Raw genomic sequence first — 21,225 nt, 5'->3', positions numbered from 1 at the left:
ATTCTGCTTACTTCTTTGATGAGGATTAGAAGGCTTTGAAGAATGAAGTAGTTCTCCAGACTTAAAAGTTTGCATCACCTACATTAACACTTACAGGATGTTTTCTTTCTGCAGGTGGGTGTAGCAGCAGATGCTAAAAATAGGGAGGCCACATCCTGCACCTCAGCTGGTCACAGAAACCATTACAAACTGTTATTTCTGTTCCAAAAATCCACAAAGTACTCTCAGCTTGAATACGACTAGGATGGATACCCAAACAAGTACGTATTTACATAATGGCCATGACGTTTTAACTTCTAGTAAACACTGTGGGAAGTGAAACCCATACATTTGACTGGCTGCAAAACCAGCCACAAATAACAGGAATGGGAAATACTTGTGAATACTTTTTTAAAGACTTCCATGCTGGTCTGTCTAGACAAATTGACTAAAAGTATTTATTACCATCCCTTTCTGGAAGATTACACAAGCTGCAGATAAGGGTCATGTGAGTTTTAGTCAGCCCTCCAGCACCCTCTAAACAAGAAATAATGTATTTAAATAGTTTGTTGTTTTTTACTATTTATACAAGCAACAGATTTTTGAAGTATAATTCATCCTGATATCATCCCTGTCACTGCATTGAGAAGATAAAAATTAAAAGCTTTGCTGTAAAAGTATGCATTTAAGTTTCATCATGATAATGTGCAATCTTCTTCATTATCCTAATAGAACTTGCTATATAGACCTCTCTGTGGGGAGAACACTTTGCCAATGGTTACATTCACAGTTGAAAGTAACTAACAGTTTCCTCCATCAAAGCAAGCTGTGCAGCTTTCAGGCACCTGTATAGGATGTGCCTGGAAGGTAAATGCAGGCAGGAATCTCTTTTCCTCCACACTTCCATTTGTGGGCCTGTTTGCTGGACAGCCTACACAGGGCTTGGGCATGCTGCGCTCTGGGACTTTTGCTGCTGTAGATCCTGTAAGAAATTTAGAAGAGGGAACTGGTTTGGGTCAAGAAGCACAGGGGTATTTTTTTCTCTTGGAGGCTGAGGTTTCACTGTTGGCTACACAACAAATACCTCGTCCTGTAAGGCAGATAAAAAAATTATGTGAAAACAATGATGTTATGTTAGTTTGTGTGAAAAGTTTAGGACACTCATGACACAATCTGGAGCAACTAGATGGGATCTTCTCAGGCAAACTGAAACACCTGTGCAGGATGCCTCCATAATGGCAGTGCAGTAGTGAAGATGTCATGGTATCTTTTTTTATATATCTATATTACACATTTGCTCAGCTTGAGGTCTGGTGTGCTGTTGCTGTTGCCTGCGTGTCCTTTCGCTTTACGTTCCCAGCATTGTCATTCCTGGTACGGTTTTGCTTTCCATGACAGAATTTCCTGGAAGAGCATCAAAGCCATCGTAGCTCTGATCATTTGGCAATGAACTGGCAGCCAAAGTACCCACTCATTCCATCAGATTTCAGTCACCTGGCATGCAGTGCATCACCAGCTTCTCCAGCTCTGTAACTGGGAGCTTGACAAATGCAGCTTTTTGAAAGAGTAAGAGACATCACCATGCTATAAGCAAACAATATTGGAGCAGGAAAATCAAATAAACTGGAGAGTGGTTCAGGCTTCCAAATTTATTCCCATTTCCTAATCTTGACCAAGCAGTGACCAAGCATTTGCCTTGTGACATTTTTTGCCACCACAAATTATCATTTTGAACTGACTTTCTAAATATAAACTCACTTCATTAAATGACAGACAAACCCAAGGAACTTAAATGGAAAATGTTCCTCATTTGGGAAAGTCACAAAAATAATCTTGATTCTTTTCTGGAGCTGTGAATACTTTCTGTGTGTGTCCCTGAACATCCTTAACCCAATTTCCTTAGCCTGAACCTCAGGATATTTCCCTGCAGGATTCATCTGGGAGTGACAGGATTCCTGTATATGGCTCTGGTTTGGCACAGCTAGTTCCTTTTATTTCCTGTGTGTCTCAGTGTGGTATCTTGAACTGTGCTGGGGATCAGTGCTGCAAGCAGCCATATGTAGCTTCTCCTCACTGTAACATTCCACCTCAAAAGCTGGGGGGGGGGGATAAAACCCCAAGCTCACGTCTGCAACATAAAGCAGAAGAACCAGATTCTGCTGAAGACATGGTTGGGTTGTTTTCTTGACAAGGTTTTCTAAAATCTCTGCCTCAAAGCCTGTGTTTCTGAAATGAACAGTTATGCAGAAAGCAGGTGATCACAGCAGGTCTACGTGAGGCACAGGTGTGTGGGTGTCACAGGAGGGGCATAGCTTCTGCAGGTGATGCTAGTCACCCATCTGGGAGGTGGCCATAAGACACTGAGTGCATCCTGTCTGGGACATTGTTCCTGTGCTGCCTTAGGGACTAGTGAGCAAGACTTCTCCAAAATAGAGGTCCTTCCCGGTGGTCCTGTGGAAAGTCAGGGACAGCTGACAGGGTGAGGGTTTTTCTAGAGGTGTTGATGATGCACAATGTACAAAGCCCCATCGGCTTTGCTTCCTGCTCTCTGCTGATCCCTACTCCACCGCTAAGGCGTAATCCCTTTCCCCCTAGTTGCCATCCGAGGACAAAGGCTGCTGAGGTGCATACAGGTTGCCTAGCAAAACTGAAATGCAGCAAGTGAAATAAGGATAGGAATTATTTGAAGGCAATCGGTGCTGATTGCCTACTAAAATGGACCACAAGTGGAGAACAAACAGAAAGGCTGATTAAAGAGGAATGGTTAGAGTGTAGATAGAGACTGGATTATACCTCAGGTGGGAGCTGCTGTCTGTTCAGGTGTGTGACAAACAGCTCCCCTGGTGAGCAAACTGCTTCTATGTTACTGTGGTAGCAGCATGTGCGTTAACTTGCCCCAATGAAGCATTGCACAGTCCAATTGAAAAAGTAATCAAATGAGCCTTGGTATGATGCAGAAGTCAGTTTTGGAAACTTTTAACCCTTCCCTCTACTGCTGTTGCCTTATTTTTAAAGCACGATGCTACCCTCATATGCAAAATAATGTCTGGCTTATAATGGTTTTTGTTCATAGGTACAAACCCCAGTAAAAAAAGTTGAACACAATATACACACTGGGAAATATAATCCTGGAATATGTGTCAATAACATGATTGTTCTGTAAAATAATCCTGCCCACATTTCCCTTCAGAGATCTCTTCCTCTTTATGCGAGTTGTGTCCACATTGGAGATGCTGGCTGCACGTGCCCGAGTCTCATTCTCTTCACAGCGGTCTGAGAAAGCAGTCAGGTCCATGTCCACATCCGTGTCGTGAAAGCAGCCATCGAAAGCCATTGCTTGCACTGCATCAATACTATACATTCCTGAAGCCTGGCAACAAAGAATAGTTATTCTGCATCTAGCAGGAGCCATTTTAGTAAATTATAAATAAATAAAACAGAAAATAAAGCTCTCTCTTCGGTGTTGTTCCCTCTGTGGAGAACATATGGAGAACAGCTCTACCTCACAGTATTGCTGTCTGTGGGGCCTGCCCCCTTGGGCAGGACACGAGCAAGGAAGGGGATATATGCAATAAAACACACTTGTCTAACTGATTATTGCCAGCTTCTGACATAGAAAAATCAAACTCTGCCTCTCCTGTAGGTCTGCATTGCTGGAGTTGTGGGAAATGACTTCAAACATTTCCAGGAGTAGTTTTTTGATGGGATTATCAAATCATGTGAGCAACATATGCACCCTTTTTGTGTTTTTCCCCATGTAATATTCCAACAAATGAGTTTACAGGAGGGGGTATTCCTGATATTCTTGAAGCAAAGGTTTTAAGTGAGTGCTTCATAGAAAGCAAATGTTTAACTTGTGAATATTTCTGCTTCAGGCACACTTTTCTAAAAGTGACCTTGTCATTCATCTGGTCTTGGGACAAAAAGGCATCGTTAAACCCATCTTCCTAATTGAAAATGGTGAAGCAGGAGAAGGAGAAATAGACTCTGCTTCACAGGAAACAGGAAGGAATATTACATGAGTGCATTCTGGGGTATATTTCAGAGAGAGGAAAAATACCTTGATCAATAGGTATTAGAGAACAGATTGAATGTTACCTTCCTTGGGGGGTGGAGAGAGAGATCAGGAGGTGTTTTCTCTAACATCTGCCACAAGAAAAGGAAGGGAGAGAAAGCACAGACCTTCTCAAGATCTCAGAGAAGATGATACATTTCCTCCCTTCAGCCAAGTAAAGTGGGATACAGAGTGGAGTCACAGAGATGGTTACTGTACTGTTACCACAGTGGTGTATCAGGATTACTCTGTGGCTTCTGTGATGCTTTCGGAAGGCAACAAAACACAGAGGATTGTACCTTGCCCCTTTTTTTGAGTTGCTTTCTCTCTTCAATTGTGGTGAGATAGTTCACTGCTGCATATTCGATGACAGACAGGAAGACAAAAAGGAAGCTGATCCATAAATACACATCCACAGCCTTTATGTAAGACACTTGAGGCATTGAGGCACTTACTCCTGTCATGATGGTTGACATTGTCAACACTGTAGTTATACCTGCCAAAGAAAAAGGGGAGGTTACCATAATACTGGCCAGCTGGTTCTGTTTACCTCATCACCATTGCTTGGACAGCACAGCTTTGTGAGTGCGTATGATTGACACTGCCTTTAACTTCATTGCACAGGCTCTGAAAAGTGGAGTGAACCATGAAGGACCTATCACATACAATACTGAAACCAGTAAATCATATTTCTGCTCAGTGCATGCAGTTAGAGCTGCAGCACACCAGGTTCAAACAGTGGGGGGACAACATCAGTGATTCAGCAGCATAAGGAACACATTTCTGACAGCTTTAGGCACTACTATAGAGAAATGAAAGCAGGTTTGTGGTCTTCCTTCACTTCCCAGAGCCAGGGTCTCTACTATATGCTTTCTTGATCTGGAGAATCAGTAAAGAATCACCAATTTCCCTCTTAACCCCTTCTCAAATTGTAGTTCTTGTATATCTCTATCATAACTCCATGGCGCTCTAAAAACACTCTAGCATAAAAATGCTATATCCATTGAAACTAAGAAATATTTTTGTTTACTTCAGTGTGTCCAGAATTTCGCCCTCATCTTTTCAGTCTCTCCTCTTACATGCAACTATTCATCTCATTTTGTTTTGCTCAATGTCAGAAAAAAAAACCCCAAAACACCAACACCCAACTCAGGCCCTGCTTTTAAAGAAATTAATATAACACTGGAAGTGAAGACATCTCAATAACATGTGTGAGAAAGCACTGGTGATAGCACGGCCTTTCAGCTGGATCTCAGTGCAGCCTTTCTCCAGTTTTATGCTAGTTCAAGTCCACTGGAACATACAAGAGTTTTCCCTCTCCCTCTCTGCAGGTTCCTTGGGTGGAAGGGTGGAGTTTGAAGCATACCATACAAGAGGAAATCAATTTATTTATTTAAAATATGTATACTCTAGGCTAGGGAGCTAAGCTTTTTAGACTTTGTTGTTAACATGCCTATAAATTATGTATGCTTATGCTAATTAAATGTGCGTTATTCATAGAACTCCTGATGCATAACCTTCTGCAGAAATCCATATATAAATTAAAGAACATGATCAGCAAAACCATCTTGACGACATTACAAATGACCTACTGAGAATTAAAACTTTATTTTTAAAGATGAAGTTAAATTTCTTATAAATAAAAGGAATTGGTAGATGCATTAATAAAAGTAGGTGGGAGGTACCATAATTTGTTTTTAGATTAACAAATAGATTTATGTCTCATGTATTAATAGTCTTAGACTGTGCCAATAGAAAGGGATCTGAGGTAGCTACAGTCCTATTTTTTCTAGATTGATATAGCTATAGATAAACTTTGAGGGCTTCCGCAGTATGTACAAGTTTATTTCTTAAACAAAAATCCACAAATTTTCACTCATCTAAGAAATATGGCAACATACAGTTGGCTTCTGAGACTAGCATCAGTGAGAAGAAAAAACGGGAGCTTTTTTACTAATTCTTAAACAAACTGTTGCAGGACTCAAATGCATTATGGTTACATTAGATATCTTAACAAATTTCCATCAGATCTTCACAGAGATGCTAATCTTTGAAAAAATGTACTCATTCCAAGGCCATCAGCATTAAATTCTCAACAAAGGCAGTCTTGAAGTGGTATCAACTGATTCATCACTGAGAAAAACAATAATGTTATAAAAAAATCCACCATAATTAGTGTTTTTATCCTGAGCTGTGGTGTTCAGAACAAAACTGTGACAGCAGAAAGATGCCCAACTTACTCTTCACCTTCCACAGAAGCCTGTGTGCCTTGCACAGTTAAGGCACCAAAGCAAACATTTTCAAGGTGCCTAACAAATAAAGTCTTTGCTACATAGGACAAGTCAGAAAACTGCTTCCAAGTTGGTAGGAAGATATCTAATGTTTCTGAGAGAAAGCAGAGCTGCAAAGCTTTTAGATAGATTGTGCTATGCCTCATCCCTCATGAATCATGGATTTGGGGAGAGATCTGACTACCTGTTACTACCTGTTACTTTGCTGGGAAGAGGGGAGGAAAAACCCAGACTTTGCAAAAAAAAAAGAAAAAAAAAAAGAATGAAGTAAAATTCATAGGGAAATCTGTAGATTCATCCCTTTTCCCTTCTGTGGTGTGTGAGCTATTTTCTAATACAGCAAAGCCAGTCTGAACAAACATCCCATTTCCAAATGTAGAGGTTGACTAAAGGAGTTTGTGGTAGTGACAACAGTGGCAATAATAGTCTTGTTCAGGCAATTACCTGATATACTTGCTCATGTCCTGTGTAAATAAGAAGCTAAGGTAACTTCAAAACCTCTCCCCTATCCATTCTGTACTTCCCAAAAGAATATACATTAAAGGTTTACCTAGTGATACCCTGGCAGGAACGGCTCTTCTGTCAATCCAAAATGAAACCCAAGACAGCATCACCATCAGCATGGCTGGGAAATAGGATTGTAACACAAAAAAGAAAATATGTCTCCGGAGTGCAAAGTTTATAAAAAGTCGATTGTACCAACCTATTGAAAAAAGAGAGAGAAACAGGTTGGGGGAGAGGAGAGCTGTGTTATTTGTGAGCTCTGTTCACTGGCCCCCTCCTTCCAGTAGGAATGGTGTATCCACATCAGTAATAGTAAACGTCTAAGAAATATTGCCACCACCTTGGTTTTATATAGTGCTTTACCAACTGTCCATCATACCTCATTAAAATACTACTGCCTTTGGAGTGAAGCAACAGAACTGCATAAATAAAATACTATATTATAATTGAGATTAGGAAATTGAAAAAAAAGCGGATAGACTTCAAGTGAAACTGCCGGGACAATACAGACAGAATTGTCCAGTCCAGCTAGGACAGTGAAGCCAACACCCTGCCTCCCCCCTAAAGTAGCCTGCCTCCTCTCACGCTACCAATACGCAGCAACAAGCAGCATTTCTTCTCCTATGGTCAGACCTGTTTGCCTGCCCAGCGTTGACTTTAGAGGAAAGGGTGCCATCTAGTGAATTTTGGGCCGTGCTCTGTCTGTGCAGCAAAGCCTGCGTGCTATACCACCTGCGATGGGAGGGAAATCAGTTTATAGTGAGGTGAAAAGAAGACAAAAGCGGCTGGCTGCGCAGCATCTGCTTGTCCAGTACAAATAGAGACACCAATGAGCCTGTGTTGGAGCAGTCATGCCATCACAAGAGCGACTTTATAAAAAAGAATATCTCAACAATAACCCCATCTAATATTAACCATGCCCTATGTGTTTTCAGTTGTGGAGAAGGTTTTTGGTTTTAAAGATTATTGTCTCAAAAATGGACTAAAATTGTTGCTCCTTTGGAGGCCAGAGAACTCCAAAAGCCTAAGTGCTATGCATGTGTAGTTCACTGAGATTCACAGGAAAGGATATGAAGAACCTAAAATGCAGAAGGCTGCTTTGTGAGCTGCATTTTTGCCCATTTTTTGCCCTAGACTCCTCAGGGGGACATGGCTCCCATTAGAGTTGTGCCAATTGTTCCCCACTATTACTTAATTCGTGGGGTGGGGTCTATGTGTAATCATTTTCTTCCAACAAGAAGCAAAATAAAGGAAAAAGAGAAAGTGGAACCTCCTGACTGAAACAAAACCTCGAAGCCAAAGAAAAGTGTACATCTACAAAGGGTAGTGTTCTAATTAACAGATATGGTACATGCATTATTCAGGTACTTCCCAGTGGTCCCTGCAACTTAAAAAAAGTCTTTCCTTTCACCTTTACTCTGCTGAGTAAGCTTATCATCAAAACATCTGCATGTAAGTGTTAAGCAGTTATACTTTGCAAAGTCAAAGGTGCTGTGAACGTGCTGCAAAGGCCCAGGTACAGGGGTGGTATGAGGTTGTACACAAGGCTGTATTTGCTTGCATAAGTGTTTTTTTTATGAGAATAGCAAGGCAGAAAGAAGCCAGCTGAGTTCCTGGAACCCAGTTTCAATACACAGTGATAGCAGTTTTGTGGAAAACATTCCAGTCTCCGTCTTGCAACAAGGACAAATTTGACGTAGCTTTCAGCAAGCACAGTTATGAATAGTAAGGTATCACTTGCCCTCTTCTCGGATGACAGTGGCTCTTGAAAGCTGGAGCTCTGTTCTTAGCTCATACACGAGCAAGAGATAAGGATGAAGAACCTGATCAAGCTGTGAATTCCTCACTGCTTAGGCTGCAGCATAATTTAAAGTGGAACTTCTGCATTCAGTATCAGTCACCACAAACTTGAATGACTAATTTTTTAAATGCAAAAAGAAGCAATCCCGTAAATAAAATACAGTAAATAAATAATTTGCAGCTTTCCTGCATTTCTTAAAGTTTTTTTTCCAAAGTATTATGCATTTCATCATATTATATGGAATAATTTCTATTTTATTAATCTGCCTTGATATAAAGGGCAATATCCACGTTGGAATGAACTGACTCAGATGGGAAAGTACAGTAGGAAGCATGCTATTTTATCTGGTTAAAAACATATGGTTAGACTACTTACATAGAGAAGTATTTCAAAATTTATAATTGTGTGTACAAATACAAAGAAAATAAAACCCACCTTGCATGAAATCAAGACTATAATAAACTCCTAAAGCCTTGTGCAGTTTGCCAGAAAGTATAGTTCGAGATCTATAGGGAGAAATAAAAACCTGTCTGGGGCAGATACCCGTATTTAAACAATGTAGCACTGACATAAAGGGATTTTTTTTTTTCCTGCATCTTTATGTATAAACATGGAACATTAAGCAAACCATGAATTAGACCTCAATAGGTTATAAATGCTCTCATGTGGAAATCTTACAGCTAGTGGACTTCTAATGACATTTTATAGCTCCAAAAATGAGGAGATTTTAGACAATAAAACACACTGAGGTTCCTCTTGTTTGCTTTCTAGTACTTGACCCTTTACGGTTTGCATTTTCAAGCTTTTCTGTATAACCAGAACCCAAAGATTCCTGTAAACCCAATACTCCAGTGGCTTTCAGAGAAGCACAACAATTTTGCAAGAGCTCACAACAGCATATATTTTGTTGGTGTGCATTTTTTTCTGGTTATTGTCAGATGTTAAGTTACAAGTAGTAGTATGGACTCTTCTTCTAATATCAAGAAAGTGTTACATTGGTAATGTAAAGAGAACTGAGGATCTAGGCTGACGGACCAGTGTGACAGACCTCATTTTGACTGAGATCTCTCAGCAGGAACAGTCATTTATTAGCAATGAATTTGAATGTGAAAGACATTCTGTATGATTGTGTCCTGTGCTTCTCTCTTCTAATGACAGAGGCTTACTATACCAGTACTGCTGTAAAAAGCTAGTCCGCTGGAAGCACTGAATTCTTCGATGAAAAACTGGGAGAGGGAGATGTGCTCATCTGTGCTCAGGGACTTGTTTCCATGTTTCCAGTATAACATCAGATCATCTTCATTGTATGCATCTATGAGAAAGTAAAAACTAAATCACCTCTTCTGCTGGAATAACGCTTCTGTTTTCTTTTCTTAGGGATAGGAGACCACTCAAGCAATATGGGAAAGTGCCAAAGAAACATTTTTTTCACATCAATTTGCCAGTTAGTTGACATGCAAAAATTTACAGAGACCATATTCCATCTTGTTCCAAGTGGAGCCCAGTTCTGTGCCCTGCCAGCAGCTTTTCTGACAGATGGGGGACATGGGTCTGCTCAGGGACACTGGGCACATAAGATTGGACCTCTGGAGCTGCCACACTGAGCAAACTGCCTGAACACTGGGGATCTGTTCTCTTCTGCAAAACTAAACAACAAACCAGCATCCCAGTTTTAGTCATAATCCAAATAAGAATAAATTTTGAGATATCAAAAGGCTCTGCAAAACAGAATTACCTTTTGTTGTCCAGCTCTACAGCTTGCTACAGATGACTGAGTCAGGGGTGAGATAGCAGACATTTCACAGTAACACAAGCACTCATTTTCATTTTTCCATGAGGTTAAATATTGACATCTTATTTTACTTTTAACTTGCACTTTCTTCTCAGGCCTTGGAGTGTCTAGGCCTCGGAGTATCAACCCAGTCCAAGCAAAGCAGGGTGCATCATAGTTTTGCAATCTTCCCAAAGCTCACAGTTTAATATGTACAGGTTGAAGGGTTCATGTCACACACCAAAATAAGTGAAAAACATATTATGAACAAGATGGAGTGCTGGTGTTGTGGTTTAACCCCAGCCAGCAACTAAGCACCACGCAGCCACTCACTCGTTCCTCCCCCACCCAGTGGGATGGCTGAGAAAATCAGGAAAAGAACTAAAACTCATGGGTTGATATAAGAACAGTTTAATAGAATATAAAAAAAAAGAAACTAATAATGATAATGATAACACTAATAAAGTGACAGCAGTAATGATAAAAGGATTGGAATATACAAATGATGCACAGTGCAATTGCTCACCACCCACCAACTGGCGCCCAGTTAATCCCCAAGCGGTGATCCCCCCGCCCCCGCTCCCCCCAGTTTATATACTAGATGTGACGTCACACGGTATGGAATACCCCTTTGGCCAGTTTGGGTCAGGTGCCCTGGCTGTGTCCTGTGCCAACTTCTTGTGCCCCTCCAGCCTTCTTGCTGGCTGGGCATCAGAAGCTGAAAAATCCTTGACTTTAGACTAAACATTACTTAGCAACAACTGAAAACATCAGTGTGTTATCAACATTCTTCTCATACCGAACTACAAATCATAGCACTGTACCAGCTTCTAGGAAGACAATTAACTCTATCCCAGCTGAAACCAGGACAGCTGGTGAGAATGCACATGTGAAGAACAGGTATGAATTAAACTTACAGCTTTCCAGTTCTAAAGAACAGTTCTGCGTGTCCAGAGGAAACCTACTGAAATCCATGAAACACATAGCAGAAACTGTTATTCTGCAGAAAGGAACAGAAAAACAGAAATTAAATGAAAAATTTCCACTTTCTTAGGGCTGTGCAGACATCTTTATGAGATCCCCAACCAAGCTGCTGTTTAGAATCCTAATGATTGAGTTTTTTCTACTTTTTTTAGATGCTTCAAGATAGTGAGATAAAACTAAATCAGTGAAAGAACATATTTTTTAAACAGAAATAGTCTTTCTTATTTCCATTTTTAAACCCTTTACTGGCCTGATCCTTCATTAGCCTTTCACACATTTTGCTTTGAAGGGTTATACTTAGGAAGATTAACAAGGGGAGTTCACATTTCTTGACTGGATTTCTTATAGACTGAAGTAGATAATATCACAGATTAGAGGAAATATTATTTCAAGTGCTATTTTCCCAGCTAGAATGGTTATATTTAATTGCATAAAAAGATAAGCTGCAATTTCTGGAAGCCTACTCTCCTCTTCAGCACCATGGAAATGCCTTTACTCTAAAAAGCTTAAGGAAATCTAGGTAAAGACATTATTTTGCATTCCACCTGCTTTTTCACAAATGTTTAGAAGATAAGCGTCCCTTGACAATTTAACCAATAAACAAAAAAAAGGCTAGAGGCAGCAATTTAAATATGGTAAATATTGCCAAATTTCCCTTTCTTGACACAGCTTGCATGTCATTTGATGTTTTAGTTTGATTTTTCAGTTTTCCCCAAACTGAATCCTACAGGGATTTAAGTGATAAGGGATATACTGGTTATATAAGTGATCTTTGAAAACTTGTGATCAGTAATCACACTGTAGCTGAGTTTTTATAAGTGTAAGATTTTACTGGCTTGAAATGAGATTGTGAGAGTGGTATATCTTTAAAATAATGCATAAGATTTCCAACTATGGATGTCGTTTCCATCTTTTAGCTATTGACTAAAGGATCAGGGAAACAACAAGAAAATGTTGATTGAAAAAAAAGAAAGACTATTTTAGCAACAAATCTGGATTTTTGTTCTGCTTTGCTTCAATCAAATCCTGGATGCTAGGCACTAAAGAAAAACTGTGGAATATGGAGATTTCTTGCACGTAAGTATTTGGAATATAATCTACCCATTGCTTGTAAAACTGGCAATACAAAAAGGGTGTTTTAATGAACATCTAATTCTTTAGGAACATAGGCATTAACACCACTCAGGCTAGAAACACAGTGTTTCACCTTAATCATTTTAAATCCTTCGTTCAGCCTTTACGTCACCCCTTTCCCTGCCTCTGAGTTTGATAAGAACTGATAGAGAAGGAAAGGAAGAGGACAGGACACCTGCCCTTCGTGCTTATGTTCAGGAAGAAATCCACAGGTTTAGCAGGAACTTTGGGGCTTTGCTATTCACTGGCACAGGAAGGTGAGGCTGGCTGCAAGCTCACCTGTCAGAGCAAGGAGGAGTCACCCCGTACACACTATCTGGTAATGCAGGGTTAGGGAAAGATAACTGTGCAAGCAGAGAGGATGAGGGCAAGGAAGAAAAGTAGAGCACCAGCTTGCAAATGTGATGCAGGACGCAGGGCAAGGGCTGCCATCGCAGAGGGGGTTCTGAGCAATGAGCAAACGTACCAAATTGATTCACAATGTGTCTGTCCCTCAGCTCTACTTCCTCCTTTTCCTTCCCTCCCATCTTGCTTTTTCCTTTCTCTTAATTTCTGTCCTTCCCATCACATGCTCCCTTTGATTTGTAACTATTTGTGCACAATTTCTTGCTGTTCATCTTGATGACACTTTACCTCTCCAGCAAGCTGACAGTATGTGTTTGCCCATCTTATGTCTCTTCAGCACTCTTCCTTCCCCTAGCTGAATGTATGTCCTACCCCTCACATGGAGAGCCACTGCTGTAAGCCTTAGTGTCGTGCAGTTCCTCTGATCCCTCTCTCTCATGAAGCATGGAAATGAATATAGCAATAAAATGCATACTTCACCTCATTGTTTTTTACTGGTCAGTGTGATTCTTGAACATACACTATGTTAAAGTGCTGTACAGCTGTTGTTGTGTGGGTTTCTGCATGTCTTCATGACAGGGTAGATAAGTTCATGACTTGTTGGAACAATTATTACATAGCCAAAATCTCAAGTGCTTGCATAAATCTTCAAACTATCCAGATTAAATGAAATATCACCACTGTGCACAGGCCTAATTAGTAACAAACCGGAGAACTGTGATTTCTGCAATGCACAGGCCTCAGGGCCTTTACCCTAGGGGGAAAATTCCTCCATTAAAACTATTTCTGCCATATCATCCAAATCTGCTTCATAAAGAAAAGCAATAACATGTAGATAGAAGGGAGACGCATTTAATGACATTGCTGTTCCAGTCCTGGAATTGCTGTTTCACTTCCCAGTTCCTTGTAGTCACACCACACGCCTGTGTAACATTGCTGGTATCAGCACCAATAATTTGCTCCCCGTGCCTATCTGGAGCCCCAATTAATATCAATGGCATGTTTACAGGTATCCCAGGGTGAAGTTATCTGAGATAGTTTTAAAAGACTCAGGGGAAAAAAACCCCACAATTTCTCATTGCTAATAATTTGGGGGTTTACTGTACTCAACAGTAAAACTAGTGCAATATGGCTAAAACCACTGGCAATTAATTAACACTTGACAAACTTCAGCGCTATTTACAACAGATGAAAAAAACTGCCATTATCCTGTGATGGGAGACAATATCTATATGTTAACAGTCTTAAATTTATTTTCCCACCGGTACAGAGGTCACCAGTTCCCATTGTATGAGACGAGGGGATTAATGCCAGTCCAGTATCCAAATCTTATCTGCAAGTATTTCCAGTAATTTCTCACGGTATAGATTATTGGTCCACAATTGCAGTCATGTATTTTCTTATAAAAGGGTATTGTGCTTACCGTAGACTGAAGAGTACATTGCCATCAGGGTATACTCGAAGCATGACGTTTTGCACAGTTGTATCATGGATGAAAGATCTTTTGGAGTGTACAAAAAATACATCAGGTACCCAGATCTTTTTTATCAGTCTTCCATCAAAAGTCATACTTTTGTTTTTGTTACTACGAAATGAAAGTCTCTCATCCTTCCAGTAATGTCTGAGATATAAAGTCATTGTGAAGTCCTTTGTTTAATTAAAAATAAAAGAAGATAATGCTTGTTTTATTCCCATAGAATAGAAAGCAGTACAAAGTAATCAACTCATGCAAAAGATCAATTTTTTTCTCTGGACATCATCTGGATGATCTTCAATGAGTAGAATTGAATGCCACTCAATGAGTTTAAATATAGATTAGAACCACCTCTGAGATACTGGCTGTTGTCTTGTCACTGGTGTCTGAGGTTCATACTTCATTTATACTTAGATAAAACTTTTACAGGTTTCAGTGGTCTGCTGGTTTGGGCCCTCAGTGAAGTATAATAAATATAATAAAGAAACCTTAAAACCAACCAAAGGCAAATGGAAAAAGGTTTCCTTTGGAAAACTTCACAAGCTTTTCCCAGAATTGACTGTGGTTCCTTTACAAAGGGATTAATTTGAGCTCTTCATGAGCATTAAGTCAATTTGTAAAATCCATTAATCTGTACATTTTGTACGAATATTGCACAGGGGTTTAGATTAGTATGTTTATGAATGAAATGCATCATAAAGAAACAATATGATTAATTTCATAAGAGTAAATTTTACAAGACATTTTACAAGAATTACAATTTTTTTAAAATATGAAAGATTGTTACAAATATTTTACTATCCTATTTAGAGAAATAACATGACTGCCAATATACATGTGGAAAGAGATGGAGAGGATGCTGCAAACCCAGTCTAAGCTTCTGCACAGCTTGACTGCTCTGTGCTCACTTATATAGCTTTTGCATTATTAGGCAGACATAATTTATCTCAGTAGAACAATTACTTCTGATAAGAGTACTGGAAAGATACTTAGGTCTTCCCCTGTAATATGATTTTATGCCCCTGTAATAAGATTTTATGATTTGGGTAGGTTTGCAAAGGAATGCAGGCATTCATACTGACAGATCACATTGCAAACTCAACACCTACAATTGGAGCTACACTCACTGTGAAAAGATACTGTAAATGAGATCTCTTTGCAAAGTTAACATGCCCTGCTATTCTAGGGTGGAGCAACTTGGCACTGATGTCTGGGTGGCATTATTAGTGATAATTTCAGCTGAGGAATGAACAGCCTGCGTTCCAGTGCTACAGGTCCTTGATTGCAGTGAGGGTGTCTCCTTCCTAGGATCATTCCTGGAACTGATTTTTCTATTTCCATTTGTTATGAGCACAGCTCCACCCATGCCAGAAATGATGGGAATATTGAGATCTGCATAAGCAAAGGAAGCAAAGGACAGGAAGCCTCATCAACTAATGTGCAGAGCGCTAAGAGCTCATGTGGAAGCCCACGGGGCTTACTGAATGGTTCGCATTTTCAAATCAGAGCACTGTTGACTCTGATCTGTTCCTCTTGCCCAGGGAGAAATTCAGCATGTGCTCTTATATAACACTTACTAGTTTAAATGAGAATGACTTGGATGCTTCAAGGCAAGGTTGTGCTCTTTAAGGGTTTGCTTTCTTTAACTGTATTATTCTATATCATCCAGCTGGATGTTTCTGAGACCCTGAATTTTGGCTGAAATTCTTTATTCCAGTTCTATTAACCAACTTACCATGTCAACTTCAGATATGCTGTCAATGCTTTCTACCTGCACATCAATGCCCACAGGTATTGGCGACCCTACAATGTAACAGAAAGAAAGAGTGATGAAGAGCATACATCCATATTTTTAAAGGGAAGACTGTGTATTAGCAACATACAGAAAGTACCCCACCCCGGAATTTACTATGGTCTGTCCACCTTAGTACACTGAATGAGAAAGACCATGGCAACAAAGTAAAACCCAATGCTAAACAGTTGTAAAAATAAGTACAAAATCTTCAGTGATCTTTTTGCAGCCAGACTAGTTGCTATTAGCATTGCAGTTTGGACAGCAGTGACAGCTTCCTTGTGGTGCCAAAGCTAATGAAGTGCTTGGAGTCCGACTTAGAACTGTCACAGGGAAAAGCTGAGTATATATAGCAAATACATCAAAGATTGCAAAGCTTTCTTACCAGTTCCAATGCTTATTCCCACAGTTACGAACCAAATATCTATTATGCCTCCTAATTATCTTTAGTTACTTAACTATTTAAAGTTTGGCATAGATATTTCTGAAAAAGGATTGCTTGCTCACTACTTCATAAGACAAAAGCTGTACACATACTAAGCATGTTCTGTGGTAGAGTGTTGGGTGTTACTGAGTAGATAATTTATTATCAAGTACAATGCATACCAAACTGCACTAGGTGACCTGATTTTATATACTACCCCACTATTTCATGCCACTGAAAAAGGCTGTGAGTTTATAACACAATGGGATCTGAATGAACAAATTATACAACCATATTTGCATTTTTACAATAAAGTGACTAAAAATCAATTAAAAATTACAGCAAAATATACAATTATTTCCAGTCTCTTCAGTATACAATATCTGGAATGAAAGATCTCATTCTATATGGGCTATATACCCCTGTAATTTTCAGCAAGGAAGTCATTCCAATAACGCAATTGACTAATCAGTTTCTTAAGGAGGAGGGAAAGGAGAGAGATGTGTGCGTATATGAGTATACACACACACACACACACCCCCGACAAATATTCTGCATTTGGCATGAAAATCGATAGTAATTATTGTACATGGGATTCCAATTACATTCGTTAAAAATAGTCAGTTAAAATATTTTTAAAGTACACATTTAAAATAACCCAGTACACAACATGAGTACAAAGAAGTCTGAACAGCAGGAGATAGTAACAGCATTTTTAACTTCTTTCTCTTTTTCTTGTCTTTTCCTTTTATCAGTGTCAAGCCAAAATAGTCCAGAAATATCACTCTCCTGATAACCAGCCACAATATTGTGTGTCTTTTTGGAATTATCCTTAAAATAGCAGTCCTCGAGGATTACACAGCTGCCCTCAGTTCTTACTAGTAGAGATCTTGAACTATTTTTGAGGTATTTTAAAATCTGTCTCTGTAATCTCTTGATTTGACTTGTATTTTTTAATGGAGGGTTTGACCCTGCACAGAACAGATGAAGATGCATTGTGCATGGGAAAGCAAAGTAAAATGCAGTCAGAGTTAACAAGGCACACAGGAACATGTTTCAGCACTGCCAAAAGCTGTCCTGTCTGGCTCAGAAATCACATCTTCTTCCTCTGAGAGGAATGCATCACTCTGTCTGTTGGCCAAAGCTCAAAACAAAATTCAGGACTCCAGACAGCAAAGTTCAGTGAATTAGTTCATTAGTAAAACACTAGACAGCACTTGGGAAAATGCTGCTTCTTTTAGAGAATACGGACAGCAGGAGACATCTGCCCTAGAGGCTGATGCACAACAGTATCAATGTATATATCCAGGCAGGCTTCTTCACAGAAACCAATAAAAATTTTTATGCCTCTCTTAAACCACTTTTGACCACTTCTTGTCTTTGTTTTGACCACACCACACAAATAGTTTACTTATGCTGAATACCAACTTGTACCAAGTACTGGTACAAAAATGCCTGGTTGTAGTCTGAGTGGAATCACCTTCTCAGTATTCCACTGAATTCTAAACTATGTTGTAAACTAAAGACAAGTTTAGCCTAAATAGAAGTCATTGTGGGATTTATACAAGATGTGAACATCGTTCACAAATGGCATTCACACATCATTTAAATGCAAACACTGCAGAAAGATAGGGTGTCGTCTATCAAGCTCCTCATTTGTATGACAAAACAGGACAAGCCTACATTGCAAAGCTGAGACCTGAGCTAGCTGTACACAAGGCAGGGTGGCTCAGGGAGCAGTCTAGCTGTAGAAGCACAGTGCTCCAGACTACGAGCATGATCAGTACGAAAGCTGACCAACATGCAAACAGCATTGAAGATAGAAATCTGGCCTCAACCCTTGGCTTCTTTAAAGTCCATGCAGTGTAACAGGCATATTCTAAATTGGGGTGAGGTGGCTTGTGACTTGGAAATGCCTGTTGGTTACCAGGGTTCCTTAGAATGACTGCAAATAAGCAGATGAACTGTGTATTATCTAATCTTACCCACCATGAAGCTTCAACTTCTTGATATTGTAGGTGTGTCCAAACTCTTACCCTGGGACTATGGCAGAGGCGCACGGTAGGATATACTGGAAGTGCTTGTATCTGGGCGTACATTTGATCTTAACTACTATTACTAAAACTTCGAGGGATAATTTGCTTGACTAGCATGTTAAAAACAGTGGATTTAGTCTTATTTGTGTAGAATTATGTGGGTGGAAGGGGAGGAGAGGGGAGTAGCTCTCTACATAAAACAATGGCTTTACCAGTTTCTGAGTCAAGGACAAATCTAAAGCGAATAAAGTTAAATGTCTACCATCAACATTCTTCAAACAGGCAAGGAACTACCCACAAATCATATCACTGAATAGGATAACTGGCTTTCTAAGCCATATATCATGTGTAGCGAGGAAGAGGTTTTTCTTAGTGACAGCTGCTCAAAGCGTGATGATGGCAGTCCTAATACTTTCTTGGGACTTGTAAAAATTACAGACTATTTCCTACCCCAACAAGCACTGTTCCAGTGTGGGCACAATTTCATTCAATAATTCACCTCATCTGGGCAGATACAAAGGAACTGATCACAGAACTAGAAATTAGGGGCAGCTTATGATTACATTGATTACATGCATACAAACTGAAGTGCCAGTTATACATAAATACACACAGAGGCATTTGATTCTTTGGAAGAACAGCTTGCACTAAGTTGGGAACTGTTATAAAACCAAGCCAGTGGGGACACTGAATAGCATAAAAGAGATCAAAAGCTATGGCCAGGAGAAATACAGTGGATGGTTCTAAAGTGAACTAAATAAAAAGGGAACTATTACAATGAAATTTGTTCCTGATTAGGTAGAAATGCTAGAACTGTGAAACAGACTCCTTAAAAAGAGATTCCTGTTCTCCGTCTGGGAAAAGGCCAAAGACTGTACTCATGCTGCTTAATAAGAAAATACTGTTCAGTCTAGCATTCACTGCAGACAATTATTAAACCACATCCCCTAACCTCTGCCCTGACCTATTATAGACAGATAGTAGCAGCTGCAAGTATTTTCTTCCTATTCTGACTCTACTTTGGCAACAAAAGTAAGTAGATGATAAAGACACTAAACACTGCACATATATGCAACCCCAGTCTCTTCAGCGTGCTGTTCACTTTTCTAATCTGAAGCATTTTTTTATTGTTGTCACTAACACCACCACCCCCATAAGATACATATTGACCTTACTCTGGTCTAGGCCTTCTGAGCTTTGTGGTTTTCTGGGAACATTTCTTTCTGTGATTAAAAACCAACTCCACTAGAAACAGTAATAATTAACTATTGGGAACAGGTTGCTGAGAACTGTAATTTCTTCATCACTTGGATTTGTTTTGCCACAATTGGATGTTTTTTAAAAAGAGCGTTTCAATAAGCATTGGAAAGTATCCTAAACCAGCCAGAATAGTGATTTGTTTACCTTTATGTCTGCACCATGGCTTTCTCCGTAGTGTATTGAGAATTTCAAGCTCTGGCTGACCATCAGGCAACATCATCAAATTCACTTTGAAAAAAAGTAACCAGAGCAAAGCTGTGTTTTTTATTTCCCAGTTTGACAAAACTGGGGATGGCAGAGGGGATTTTGTTATTAAATTGAGCAGCTTCAGTTGCTTCTGGAGCATTGCTACAAATCATTATTTTAGAGGGATTAGTGATTTTCACAATGGATGCTCCACAGATTTTCAAGATAATTACTCCTCAGCAGAAAAAATAGAATTGTTTTCAGATGGATTTATCTTCACACAACCATTTCCAGTCTTTTATTTTAGAGGTTTAAACATAGCAAAATAATTCCTTGATGAGCATAGAATTTTTTTAATAGATAGTACTGCAGGCAAATTCTATAATACACTTTTTAGAAGGGATATTACGTAAAAAGGATATCCTTTTAGCATTTTAGGATCAATTTCTACAGTAATTATGACTGGTAGTGAATTCTATAGTATTTTTGTAATAGTCAAACCTTTGAACACACAGCAGACTGTACCTGAAATTCCATCAGATAAATGTTGAATTTAGAAAAAACAGCCACTGTATCCCAGTTGGCATTGTAACAGTGTATGCTGGAAAAAAGCTAGGTCTACAGAAATCTCCCAGTAGGAGACAGAGACTAGGGAAGGATTAAGGTCTATAGGAGTACTTTCCTCTAAAAAGGGCTTGTGGGCCCGCAGAGGAAGAAAACCAGATAGAAATGTAAACAAGCCCCAGGAAAGTGAAGCTATATGGATGTATTTACTTTCCTCTGGCAACGACTGAAACAGGAGAGTTTCTGGCAATGTTATTTTCTTCTTGTTACTGTTTTGTTTCTTTCCTATTTATGTAAGAAATGAAGGTGGACTGGTATTAGCAGTAGCCAACTCTTGGAATGGAAGAATTAGCAATGTAAGAGAAAAAAATCCAGGAGAAGGATCCTGTTAGAGGTCTTGCAAGTTACCAAAATATTTCCCTCCTGTTCTGGATCCCAGCTATTCCTTCCAGTAACACATGAGAAAAAGCCATTCCACTTTCATCAGAGTGAGTCTTCTCCACCACAGTGAGAAGATATTTCTGACCTTTCAGGGAGGGCTGTGGTGCGGAAAAGAAAACAACTTAGTGGTAAAGAGATTTTAGAATTGCAGCATTTTCTGAACATTCATTGGGCCCTATTTTCTT

General features: G+C 39.5%; 1 protein-coding gene across 1 annotated transcript in view; it reads right to left on the bottom strand.

The window, feature by feature from the left end:
* Positions 1 to 3,046: 3,046 nt before the first annotated feature.
* Positions 3,047 to 21,225, bottom strand: part of GABRR3 (gamma-aminobutyric acid (GABA) A receptor, rho 3) — a 30,551-nt gene continuing 12,372 nt past the window's right edge. Inside the window, exons 3-9 of the mRNA XM_010567272.1 lie at positions 16,073 to 16,140; positions 14,287 to 14,510; positions 11,318 to 11,400; positions 9,801 to 9,941; positions 6,875 to 7,027; positions 4,333 to 4,529; positions 3,047 to 3,349 (exon numbers count right to left, since the gene is read on the bottom strand). Of these exons, the coding sequence (XP_010565574.1) occupies positions 3,047 to 3,349; positions 4,333 to 4,529; positions 6,875 to 7,027; positions 9,801 to 9,941; positions 11,318 to 11,400; positions 14,287 to 14,510; positions 16,073 to 16,140 (1,169 nt within the window). The remainder of the gene's footprint in view (positions 3,350 to 4,332; positions 4,530 to 6,874; positions 7,028 to 9,800; positions 9,942 to 11,317; positions 11,401 to 14,286; positions 14,511 to 16,072; positions 16,141 to 21,225) is intronic.

Source organism: Haliaeetus leucocephalus, unplaced genomic scaffold, assembly GCF_000737465.1.
Source record: "Haliaeetus leucocephalus isolate CR32 unplaced genomic scaffold, Haliaeetus_leucocephalus-4.0 Scaffold228, whole genome shotgun sequence".
NCBI classification, from domain to species: domain Eukaryota; kingdom Metazoa; phylum Chordata; class Aves; order Accipitriformes; family Accipitridae; genus Haliaeetus; species Haliaeetus leucocephalus.
This window is presented reverse-complemented; position numbering and strand designations above follow the sequence as displayed.